Genomic DNA, 13,277 nt, shown 5'->3' with positions numbered 1-13,277 from the left:
TTTGACTTTACAGTGAGCTGTCCCTTTAAGCTGGCCTTTCAACACTTTGTTTTTCAGTTAATGGATCTCTGCCACGTGTAAATATCTGTTGACAGAAGGAGTTTGACGCGATGCTTTCACATCTGCGTCTGAGACTGAGCGACAGTGTTAGATGAGTTACGCATGATGTGCAAATTTCAAAGTGCAGGCAACCGTGGCTGATAATAGATTGTACTTCATCAGGTGACACGAATGGGGAACGAATGGAGGGAGAATGCTTTAAGAAAAATAAAAATTGAGTAATGGGCCTCTGTCCCTGTGTAATATTCTTATGATGAAACAAGGAAACAAGGAGAGCAGGAGGAGGAGTATGTGTCTGTGTGTAGAGGTGTGTGCATGGGACGTGGGGTAAAATCAGAAGAGATGGAGAACACGAGAAGGTGATGAGGTCCAGTGAGGTGCAAGAGAGAAGATGTGCTGCACCAGAGGCGAGCTCCGACAGTGTTTGCATGTAATTAATTAACGGCATTAGCCATTTGTTATGCCATTTATTCTGGTAATGACCAAGCCGGGTGTTTGGTTCTTCGCCCTGCGCTCATTCTTTCTTTCATTTCTCCTCACTGCCATTTACCTTTGTACAACGCTAAGGCGGGGGATTAGGAGACACGGAGAGTGGAAAAAGAAAATCAGGCTGATACAGTGAGAAAGAGGCCTCGGCTTTAATGACATGCTCTGTTACTGCTTAACACAAGACACTGTTCAATAATGTGTTAGAGCGGGCTACACATATTGACAGCGTGAACCCACAGCTCATCAAGAAAAGCCTTTTGTGCGTGTGCACTTAGTCGCATGCTGTCAAGTGGGTGTGCCTATTTGTGTGCGCCCGTCTTTTGCCTTTTGCGCCTTCGCTCTCTGGCGGCGAATCAGACCTCCCGGAGAGCTGAAAGCTTGTTCACCTTGTCCTCGTTTTAGTGGGAAAGTAAACAAGTGAATGAGGCTGATGCACCACCATTCCCCCACTCCCACTCCCTCTTTCCATTTTAGCTGTATTTAACACACAAATCTAGCTAGCTGCCATGTCTCCTTGGTCCCTTGAGTTCTAAGCGTGCTTGTGAAAGACTCCTTTGTGCAGCTTCTTCTGTGTCCTTTTGAAAGTTTTCAGGGTTAGAGAAAGGCAAAGTAGTTCTTTCTTGGCTACTCTGATAGAAGCGATCATAGTTTTATTTTGGAGGGTGGCATTAGAGCTAGTTTGGTTGCTAAGGTAGCTGCTAATACCGTTAGCCATGGCCTTCACTGCAGTCTACTAGGCAGTATCCTAGCCTCCCTTGTTTTCCTAACCTATGTCCCTGCCATCCTGACTTGAATCCCTTCTATTTCCAAAGGATCCCGCTCCCAAGCTGACATCCAATAATAAAAGTTGAAAAAAAAAAAAAGTAAAGAAGTCCCTTTAATAGTGACCCCCGGCCGTTTGGTTTCTCTTGTAGCCGTTTCGCCGAGTGACCTTCTCGGTGGTGAGCCAGCCCCAGGATCCTCACCAGCAGGGATCGCTGCAGAGCTGCTACGACAGCGGCCTGGATGAGTCGGAGACACCGAGCAGCAAGAGTTCGTCGGGCCCCCGGCTGGGCGCCCTTCCCCTTCCCGAGGACAGCTACGAGAGGACAACGCCGGATGGCAGTGTCGGTGAGGCAGAGCACATGGAAAATGGTAGGGGCAAACACTGAAAGGAGATGTAGAAACCGTTAAGACACAGGAACAACACATGCACATAACTGGCTAGAGAAATCCAAGTGGGACGCTGTAGAAAGCATCACAAGCAAAGTGCAGAAACACACGAGCGTCCCTTTTTCTTTCTTTCCTTCTTTTTTTATGCTAAAATGCTTCTGTTGTCAGTTCGACATTTCTCTGTGCCAAGGGTATGGATGTGGTGTGGCGCTTGTGATGCAACTATTTTTTGCTGAAGCCTAAAGCTCATTCAGTGTACATTGTATGAACAACGAGGTCCGGGATTTATTGTAAAACCGAGGTCTCTGTTTCAGAAACAGAAGGCTTATTTGATCAAAGGGGCTACAAGAGGGAATATGTAGCAGACGAATTCTTTTAGATCAACCACCTTTCAGGGCCGTCTTTATCCTTCTAGTTTGTTGCTTTGTTGCACCGTTTTACAAATCCTGCTGAATTCCGTTTGCAGGCTAGATCTCAGCTGCAGGGGAGGATAGGTGTTCAGCAAGATCTCGCTCTCTAGCTCGCCTTGCATTCTTTGAGATAAAGTAAAAGAGGTGAGGGGGTTAATACTCTGAATTGTTTAGAAGCTGTACAGGCAGCTGCTGCACTGATTTGTGATTTGTGTTTGGCCTCGAGGCCCTCACCAAGGAGTTCATTTTGCTTCAATTAAGGGATCGAACCGATGATCCGTGTGTTGTAATGCATAAAGACTCCAGCCTAGAGAGAGTGGACGGGAGCAGTGGCAAAGTGAAAAAAAAATCCTTTTGTAAAAGCTTCTTCTCTTGCAGAACCTTCTCCTCACAGCTAGCCTGAACTAGTTTCCTACCAAAGCCAAAATATATATGTATGTGTGTGTCTGTGTGTGTGTGTGTGTGTGTATCTGGGTGTGCAGTGAGAGATGAGGGTAATGGTCCCATTCATAGTCTAGGAGTCTGAGGCGATGCTTAACAAGGAGTAGCTGTCTTGAGAGTGCTAAGCCTAAGTGCAGAGGCTTCCCCACTGCAGCTTAGGATAAGGATATTCAAATGGCTTAAAGATTCACATCCTCTCTTTTTTTACAATGGAGCTGTTAGGCGGATGATGCCCTTACCTTATTTTAAATCAGTGCGGTCAACACAAGCACCATTACATCCACAAGGTGGAGCCTGGACAAACGCCTGGTTCTACCTCAAGGGCCGATGTCTAGTTATGGTGTTTGCACTGACTCGAGACGAGCAACAGAAAGTTAGTCAAATCAGACAGATGGGCACATCAAACAGGCTGTTATACGGAGTGTCCACAGTGAGCTTTTTCAAATTTCGGCCCCGACACAGATTAAAGGGGATTTGAAACACTTTGATGTGAGCATGTGAGCTGATAAGGCTACCTCGTGGATATTAAAAATCTCAATTTTCCGACAACGAGCGCCCATTAAATTACCAAATAAGTCTTTAAATTAAAAGGATCGTTTCATTTTGGTTTCTGTTACAGGAAGGGGGGTGAGTCGATAGCGATCCGGTTAAGGAGCCTGTCGAGTAAAACCACTTTTAGAATAAATACGGCATAAATAGGGAAATGCATTAAACCAAAGATGGAGCATTTGATACTCAAGGAGCTCTCGTACTGGTCCAAACATGCCCACCAGTTTCACTTCTTAGCTCAATGTGCATGTTTTTGCTAATTCCTCAGCTTGGTGAAAAGCATACTGACGCTTCAGAGGAGATTTGCTGGAGAACAGAGTCAAGGTCAATTCATGAATCAGTCTCCATCTAAGAGAAACAACACTCTCCGCTGTTGCTGCTATCTTTAGTGAGATTGGCTGAACTGGTGTGTGTGCGTGTGTGAGAAAGGCAAGGCAACAGCACATGTGTGATTGGAAGAAAAGGGAGCGCTTGTGAACGTTGGCTTGATATTGTTTCCAAATCAGCCTCTACAGCTCACATTTCTTTTGCAGCACAGTTATACAAATTGGAGTTCTTACACAGTTTGTACTCCGAGGCTATGAGCTGATATAATCTGGTAGGCAGCGGGGTGGCCTTGTGGTCTGAGAGACTGTAATTGGTCTAGGTCCTGTGATTCAGTCCCAGAGAGAGAGAGCGAGAGAGAGGGAGGGAAAAAAAAAAAAAGCATCTCTGTGCTTCCAGTTAAAGCGTCCTTGAGGACGCCGCCGAGTCCCTGCTTGCTCACTTATGGCAGGTCGCTCTGAATGAGGGCATCAGCTAAATACCTAAGTGTAAAGTAAATGCAATCATCTAAGGTTAGGCTAAATATTGGCAAACTGCTTCAGCCTCTGTGGTCATTAGCATCCCTTCTCGTGTTGTGGCAGGAGCTCGCACAGAAAGCATCAGCACCACATTAACTCAGTGTTAACCCCCACCACCCCACCCCCCAAACATGCTTTTTTTTCTTTTTTTTTTTTTAGAAAATGAGGGAATTACGAGGAAGAAGGAAAACAAAAGTCAGCAGATGGCTTGCTGTGGCGCTCGATGCCGACAAGGGCATCATTAGCGGCATGTAACTATGTAACTGCAGACATTTATGTGCGTAATGCAACGGCTCAACCTCAACCTTGCCCCTGGAAGCATTAGTATCTGTTTGACAACTTTAGAAACTGAGGATTTGAGAGTTGTTGTATTTTTTCCCCCCCTTGTTATCGATCCATCATGTTTGATTGCCGTCTCTTTGTGTTAGGGTGAAATGCAGACAAAAGCGAGTGTCCGCTTTTTTCGATTCGGAGCATTTTCCAGCTCTCGGTTACTCGTTGTCGATCAATGTTCGCACGAACAATCGGCCTCCACCGCAGCTGCTCACATTCATGAATGCATGCATGCAAGTAGCCCCCACCACACACACACACACACACACACTCACATTGTGTGTTCACCCTGCCTCCTTTTCCCCGTCCTTCCTTTCTTTCCACCCTGCACAGATGTGCTGAGGGACCGTGTTTTCTTTTCCTCATCTCCTTCATCAAGGTCATGTTGCAAACTTTATTATTTTCTGTTGGGTTCCTTCTTTCCGTGGGGAGCGTTAAAAGAAAAACATTTAAAATAACAAAAGCAAAACAAAAAACAATCAACCTCTCCATCCAAGACAGATTCTTCCCACACTGACTCAGAACAGGGAGTTCATCGTGGGAATATGAACACATTGTTGACCTCAAATGCACACTGCTTGATCAGCCTGAGAGACATCCAAAAAGTCCGTGCCAGGAAGCGATAGGAAGTTTTGCTGCACCTCTCCCAACGCCGCTGAACAAAACTGAAATTTCATACTTGCGAGTTACCTGCTCAGGACGCAAAATAATTCAATTTTGCTGCCATTATGCTCGGGCCTCCGTATCGCTCAGAGACGCCACTCAATGAAGTCATGGTCTTTTTTTGATGCTCAGTTGGACCCCCACCCCTCCTCGCACCCTCGCATCCTCACTTATTCATAAGCTTACCCCGGCGCTCATCAGATATTCATAAACATTTGGAGTCAAACAGCCGATTAGGCCGTTATGGATGTCGAACAGCCCTTCCAGATGTACACCGTTATCGGCGGGTCAAAGACTCGTGCTCTATTATTGATCGCCGCATCGCCAGGGGGGCAGAGGATTTTTCAATTTTTACCGTGTTAGTTCAAGTGCACTTCAAAATAACATGCTTCCACATTGCTCTTTCATGATGAGTTACGTGTCCGAGGTGTGCAAAGTGTTTTTTTTTTTCTTTTTTTGTAAAGGCTCTGCATGAATCTGAGCAGCTGCCGGCACTGAAGATGTAATAACATTTTTCAGTAGATCAGTGCAGCTATGCAGTGTGATGTGCTTGTTGCTGTAGGTCACGCTGCCAAGGATGTATGGCATTTTATCCACAACATCACATTATATACATATATTTTTTCTTTACAAAATTGCTAATATATATCTATAACCTTTTACTTTTAAGGTTCACCTTTTGCATTCAAACCTTGTTATGTACACTGAGCTGGCAGTGGCTATGCTGGGGTTAGCAAGGCCTGCTGATACTACTGTATGTGGACATAGCACCAAATCACAACAGCAGTCGCCTCAAAGTGCTTCATGTTGCACGGTAAAGAACCTACAGTAATATAAAGAAACCCCAACAATTCGAAGACCCTCTATGAGCAAGCGTTTGGCAACAGTGGGGAGGAAAAACTCTCTTTTAAGAGGAAGAAACCTTTCCCAGAGAGGTGCAGCCATCTGACCTGACCATTTGGGAAAGTTGAGAATGTAGAGGACAGGACAGTGTTAATAGACTTTGTATTTTCTGCCTGAATTTTGTTTTCAAGAAATATACAATGCTTGTGTGATATGCGCAGTATAACTAACGTATTACCTGACTTGTACCTGCAGGAGATCGTTGACTCAACTTTTTATTCACCTCTGCATCACAGTGCAGATCTCACAGAGGCTGACGCCTGTGCTGAACGCAGAGGCAGAGGAGCACCGCAAATTTATTGTAGCCTCTAAGAGAGTGATAGCACGTCCTACTGGCTGCTAATGTTAGCATGCCTCCCACGTTTTCTTTTCTGCATTGGCTGGCAGACAATCACCCACAGCACACACACACAGACACACACACACAGACCAAACACTACCTTTCTCCTGTCTGTCCTGCTGAGAAATCTCAGGGGTACCACCGCTGGATTACAAACATCATCATTTAGCATTGGCTAGTCGGTTCGATAGAGTAGGACAGACAAGTGGCGCATCACAGCGGTTATCAATCAGGTAGTCAGCGAGAACAAACACCATCTGAGCCTTTGCTAACAAAATCACCAAGTACAAAGCAAACGCCGGACAGACAGACGCTCAAATGCCCACTTTTAGACAAAAATCATCTCTTTGTCGTCTTACACACACACAGACGCGTGCGCGCACGCACATCCACCCTTCATTCGGCGCAATGAGCCACTGAGTCATTTTCCAGCTCTGTGAAGCACCTCACTAGATCACTTCATTGTTGTTGTTTCTCCATTTCCAAAGCTTTACCCGTTGGAATGTCGCTTTGCCTGGTTAATAGTGTGCGTGTTTGTGTGTGAGGCTGTTCATTAGGCAGGCCCAATTGTAGGGCCAGATGGCAAAGCGAGTTTGTTTAATTAAAACCATTCATATTTCAAGAGTCGAGCGGCAGCAGCGCTGGTCTTAGGTCTGATTTCCCTCAACTTGGTGGCGAGATTTGTGTGTGTGTGTGTTTCTGTAACCGGTAGTGTAAAAAAAAAAGAAAAAAAATCACTCAGCGGAAGGGAGCCGTGCTATCAATCAGCATGTTACACAATATATTCACCCCACCGCCTCCCGCTTGTGCATTCCCCAAGGTCACGGCGTAAAAACACCACAGCATTAATCCGAAAATTAAAGTCAGCAAAGGAATGAAAGGGAATGATAATCTGTTACATCTTTAAAAAAGCCTATAAATTATTCGGGCGCTTGTGCATTTTGCAGCAAGGTTTAAATTCTGCGCGCGCCTCCAGTCGTGCCGTGTGTCTCTCATTCATTTCCATCTGTCCCTAACCACTCGCCCCTTATTTTCTTTTATTTTTTCAGTGCGTGTGATATCCTCAGGCAAGGGGACAGCATGGGAGATAGAAAGAACAAGAGAACCTGGTGTGATGATGTGAGAAAAAAAAACACTAGGGGGGGGGACATAAAAAGAGGCATGAGTGGCAAGACAGAGTACATGAGTAACACGCCGCACAGGAGCCTAGAAAGGAATGGGAGGTTGGAAACAGACCAGGAGATAGCGAGGAAAAAAAATTAACAGACAACAAAATAGAGAGAGAGAGAGAAACAGAAGGAAAACGCCAAGGATGGAGGTTATGGAGTCGCCGGCAGGGAGTGGCGGTTGACAGACAGAGATGATTGATCACTGCTCAGGTGGAGGAGGCAGGTATTCAAATCATACCCTAGTGTCACATCCGTGATCCCATCTTTCTCCTCACACAGGCACATTTGGACTTTGAAGCCCCTTCAGTGCAGCCTTCACTTCAGTGCCGCAGCACGCTGACAGAATTAAGCTCGAGGAATACCTGCTCTTAAAAACCAACTGGAGAAACCCGAGGAAGGAGCGGGCGAAGGCTCATTTATGTTTACGATGAAGGATCGGTTCAAGCAAAGTGCCGGAAACAAAACTTTCTCTCATTTACTTCCGTTGGCGGAGCCACATAAATCATCTGCTGGTATCATCTTTGACCCACATCTGAATGTTGAGTCTCACTAAGCTCACCTGGGCTTCGATGAACTGTTTAATTCATATTTTCATTTTCTCCCCGCTTTGATCATCGCAGGTCACAGTCTTCATAGTCCGTCTCCAATTGATGCAGAATGCAGCAGGTCACATAACACACCTACTTCTGCTTCCCTTCACTGGCTCCAAATGAAATCCACTTTAAAATCCTGTTATTAACATATAAAGCGCCACATGGGCAGACCCCTCATTATATATATCCAGCTACTGACAGCTTGTGGCGGCGGCCGGTTACTCAGATCATCTGATCAAGGTCTCCTGACTGTTCCACCCTTCTAACTAAGGCAGTCATGTTTATAAGGTTGTAGCGCCCAAACTTTGGAAAAGCCTTCCTCGGCCTATCAGGTCAGCCGAGTGTGTGCTTTGTTTTAAATGGCTTCTGAGAACTAATTTCTTTAGGTTAGATTCCCCTTAATCGTTCCCTCAGTTTGTTAAATCGTATGAAAGTGTGTATGTTGGAATGAATGTGTGACTCTGTGTGTGTGTGTCTGTGTGTTTGAATGTGTATGCTTAATGGTGTGGCTTTTATTCAAACTGTGAAGGACATTGTAACTCTGTGTTTTGAAACGTGCTATACAATTAAAGTCATTATGGAGACTTCACGGTTTATTTGAAGAAAATTTAATGATGTACATCGGAGTGTTTTTTTTTCTCCCAGCGTACAGCGTGGAAAAAATGCAGTTTAAGAAAAACATGAGGTTAGTTTTCTGTGGACAGAAGCAGCGATTTCAACTCAAAAGGTAAATAATGGGGTTATTTAGTTGGGAGATGATTTAAAGATTTAATTGTGCAAAGTAATTATGTCATTTTTAAGTTTTTGGGGGGAACAAATTAAATTAAACTCACCTGCCTGCAATTTCTTTAGGGAAACAGGAGACAGCGAAAGGCAAACAGAGGCAAACCAATCCACTAAATCAGGGATGTCAAACTCATTTTACATTGTGGACCAGATGTAGACCACTTTGATCTCAAGTGAGCCAAACCAGTGACGCTCCTCCTTCTGTCAGTGTGAAAAAGTTTAACTACACGTTTAATCCCTGAGATATGTAAACATAAAAAAAGGAATCTCAACAGGACATTTTATTACATGATTAAGAAGTGCTATTGTTGTAGATGAAAGAAACCTGTCAGCACCAGTCTTAGTGGTGAAAAAGTTCTGTTAGCGATAGCTAACTGACTGTCCTGCAATTATAAAACTGAAAGTTGTAGTTAGTTAACTGATTTTACTGAGTATCCATTGTACAAAATATACATTTCTACAGTAGTGAAAAAACAGAAATTTTCAATCATTGAATTTTTTTATCTATAACTTTAGTGTTTGAACAGCCATGTGGGAGGTCTTTAGCAGTAACGATTAAGTTGTAAAACCTATGAAAATGCATTAAAAGGACAAATATTTTGCCTTCTCTCATGTTTTCTAAAGGGATTCAATAGGGGCGATGTGGAGTCCTTGCCGGGCTATTTTGGCCCCTGAGCCTTATGTTTGACATCCCTGCTCTAAATCAATTAAAATATGGAAGAAGATGCAATTAAGAGAGATTTGTTGTAAGACGTGAAAAAGAAAAGAATTGTTGGTATGGTTCTAATATCACTACCTGCGATGTAACTTACAAAGCAACCTGCCACAAACTGAAAACATATGTCGTGCACACACACACTGTGGCTGTCTGAGTGTGGATAATGGAATTGCTGCTGTGGTGTTTTGTGAAGCCAGGGGCAGACTGACACCCACTCCTGACAGAGATTACAAAAGCCATTCTAGCTGGCTTACAAACACCGATACACAGAGAAGCATTACACAACCACAATGGCCATTTGGGTTAAGAGAGAAAAAAGTGGAGCCATTTTAGATCGACTCTGTTTGTATGGTGTACGCACGCACACACACACACACACACAGAAAACGTGGCAAATGCTTTTTTAAAGTGTCATAGTCAAGTAATTCCAATAAGACCCCCCCCCCCCCCCAACTGAGAGAGGCAGCCATATTGTTTTGCCAGGAATGTGGAAGGATACTCGCGCCTCAGAGTCGATCTCGATCTTCGTCATCTCCTCCGATCCGGATGCACATACTTGATAAAGCGGGCGAGTCGGGTCTTGCAGCAGAGAGATTAAAAGAACAGAATGGTTTTTCACGCCGTTCGCTTAGACGCAACCGCCATTTCAATGAGGGCCTACAGTCACGTGCGCCGGCGTGCGCAATTTGTGGCTTTTTAGGTGCAACGAAGCAGCGACGAGCAATTTGGCTCGCCTCCAAACGGCACAGGCAAAAAAAAAAGGCTATCTTCGACAGCTGTTAATTTGGTATGCGCCTAAGCTTCACGCGTCTCTCACGATATCTTCACTCCTCATCTGCAGGTGTGGAGTTTGAGGGCAACTGGGATGGGGCGGTCTTCAACGAAGACAATTAAACACCTCCCGGACATCCACCTCCACCCAAAAGCTTCCTGCACTCCACTCTCCATTCCACTCCTTCCACCCCCACCACGTTTGTCTCAGGGCGCTCTCGTCTTCTGCTCAGTTTCCCTCCTCACCTCCTGCCCTGATCTTACCCTCCTCTCTAACTCTTCTTCTTGTTTTTCTTTTTTTTTAACTTTCTTCTCTCGCGTCCAAACATCCTGTTAAGATTCCGTGCACGGTTGCGCCGAGGTGCAGAAGTTGTGCAGAGCGAGCACTCTGGAACATCAGGTGTGCAGCACTGGGACACAGTGGGTGCCGTGTCTTTCCCAGCGTGAGGTCCACAGCGAGGAAGGAGGATTGCCCGTAAGGCATGACAATAATCCTAACTCGCCAAGTGTTCATTTATTTATTTGCGCATTTTCGGATTCTCAAGCACGCGATGAAGAGACCGTAAGGTCAGAGGAGTGCGTGTGTTGCAGCACGCTAGCTTCACACCTGAAGCAATATCTGAGAGGAATACTGAGAAAGACAAAGCATTAAGGTCCTATTTTTATGTATTTTTGCTTTTCTCACTTCAGGGAATTCGTCCAAAAAACCCCCACAAACATACAGGATTCAGGTGTTCGCACGTTCTTTAGGCCGACGCCGAGCCGCGGCTCCTCATGCATTCATTCATGTGTTTGCCAAACATATTTTGTGTGCAAACACCGTCTCTTGCCACCCCGCTCCGTCATATCTTGAGGTTAGGAGATGCAGACAGAAATGCAAGCGTAATAGCCCTCCTGTAGGGTTTTTTTTTCCTTGCTTTCTTGCTCAACATTCCACACATCTGAAAACTTTCAATTTCATTTGCATGCGAGGAATGCCGCACTGATTGCAAAAAACCAGGCAAACCTTTTCCCAGAGAAAGAAAAAGAAAAGGTGAACAGGGAACAAATTAAACTGTCCAGAATGGGATGTAACCTACTTGTAGCCGGTACATGAACTGTAAAATGTAGCTCTCATTTTGGAGAAAGTTTGTCAGAATCGCTGTAAGATATTGTGACTCCGTGTGTGTGTGTGAGGCTGTGATGCTGTGAGAGACATAGTTTCAGCCTGAATATAAGCAGTGACACTGTTTTTGACCTTTAAGCTAGAAAATGCAAATTGTGTATTTTCCCCCTCTCTGTGTTTGTGCACGAGCTGACTCATGCATGTTGTAGCTCTTCCTCTGTTTATCTTACACATTATTTATGTGTGGCACCCAGCCTGCCAGCAGCTTAACCTTTGACCTTATGTCACACTGTGCTTTTTTTTGGCCGCAGCTCTGCCGCTCATTCACATTTAAAGGAGTGAAAAGCAATACGAAAAAAAAAGAAAGAAATACATTTCCATATTTTCGTTCTTCTCGTCTCGCTACCTCGTCCGAGTTTACCCACGTGTGTCTATTTACAGAGCAGCTTGCTGTTCCACATCTCCAGTAGGCACGGCTGCGGACTGGCATTCCTTCTGGAAAAGGATTTTGTCAGGAAGCTTTGCCAGCAATGTCTGCTGCTACCGCTAATTGATAGCAATTAGGTCGCATTATTTAGGAATTTGACATCGTGTTTGTCTTTAATCGGGCTAGTTTGATGAGTCAGATGCACGGCTAAATGCTGTAAAACTGTCAAAACAGGGAAACAAATGCTTGCTTGCTGCAGGCATTGAATAAAAAAAACAACTAATAATAATCAGTGCGTGCTTCTTTGTGATAGGATGGCCTCGGTGTATTGTGTGGAGTGTATGGATGGTATGACCTTAAGATGCATTGTGAAACGTTCCCATGCTAAAGCTATGCATCTTTGTCAGTATTGCCTGGAAATTGCTGATAAGCAAAGTAATTGTAAATCTCAAGCATCATTTTCTCGTCGTGACAACTGAGTGAACGTCATTTGACGGTGGAAATGATGAAATGTTCAGGAATAAACACTGGGCCTTAAAGGGGACTTGCAATGTGCATTTCCACCTTTGCATTTCTATTCTTGGACTCTACTAGAATAGCTTTATGTGTAGAATCTGTATTTACTTTTTACTGAGTCTTGGTGCAGCCTGTCAAACAAAGCCCAGCAGGTGAGTGGCGCTCCTGCGCTCACAGCCAGCGCTCTATCCGTGACATGACCGTTATATAATATTGCGCAAATGTTTGAGTTCCATTGTGTGTTTTTCTATCTAGGGATTCTTTTACTGCGTTGTTACTTTCCAGAAGGAATTGCACGATGGATCAAAATCTCGTGGTTATTTCTGTGTTCAGTATTTTAACGGTTCTGACAAGATCCCCAACAAAACTGACTTTAATGTAGCAACAGAACAGGACAGAGCCTCCACGGTGTTTTGCAGTTGAGTATAGACTCTGTCCTGGCCTCCATTGTAACAACACGTTATCAAACCTATTGCTGTGGATTTTTAGGCTAGTTGCTTTGCAATCTGACATGCTTTCCCTTTTTCCTTTTCTTAATAATTTTCATACACTGAGAGCAGGCAGGACTGTGGCAATAATGGCTTCTTCACAGCCACCCTTCCACAGAGATCATTTCTGGTGAGGCTACAGTGATAGTAGTTGGATGAACAGAAAGGCAGATGCGTCTCTCAGGTCCTTCATCTGCTAGTTTTAGACCTGCCACTTCTTTTGTTCTCCACTTGTCCAGTTTCCTCAAATACTTTAAGGACACAGTGCACACCACGAAGAGAAAGGTGAACTTTTCTGCTAACAGCTCATTGGAAATCACATTTTTGTTGCAAAAAATACTGTTTTATTTCTGTCAAACTGTGTTATCTTTGGCATTTTTCACAGATTCAACTAAAGAAATAGAAACATGCTGTTAGTAACAAAGTTCCTAAAGACACAATTTAAAAGATATAATTTAAAACTGGCTCTTTGCTCAGTTGTCTGTTACTTTTTTTTTTATCCTTGAATGATTCATAGGGATA

At 44.3% G+C, this 13,277-nt stretch overlaps 1 protein-coding gene across 5 annotated transcripts in view; it reads left to right on the top strand.

Moving 5' to 3' along the window:
- pcdh7b (protocadherin 7b) overlaps nt 1-13,277 on the top strand; it is a 135,601-nt gene that overhangs the window by 72,526 nt on the left and 49,798 nt on the right. For 2 of the 5 annotated variants that reach the window (XM_040043612.1, XM_040043615.1), the window contains one exon: nt 1,464-1,683. The exons of 2 other annotated variants lie outside the window; for them this stretch is intronic. In XM_040043612.1, the coding sequence (XP_039899546.1) occupies nt 1,464-1,683 (220 nt within the window). The remainder of the gene's footprint in view (nt 1-1,463; nt 1,684-13,277) is intronic. One more of the 5 variants, XM_040043613.1, reaches the window with a different exon arrangement.

This window comes from Simochromis diagramma, unplaced genomic scaffold (genome assembly GCF_900408965.1).
Source record: "Simochromis diagramma unplaced genomic scaffold, fSimDia1.1 OVJJ01000656.1, whole genome shotgun sequence".
NCBI classification, from domain to species: Eukaryota; Metazoa; Chordata; class Actinopteri; order Cichliformes; family Cichlidae; genus Simochromis; species Simochromis diagramma.
The sequence above is the reverse complement of the archived record's forward strand: the minus strand, read 5'-3'. Positions and strand labels throughout refer to the sequence as shown.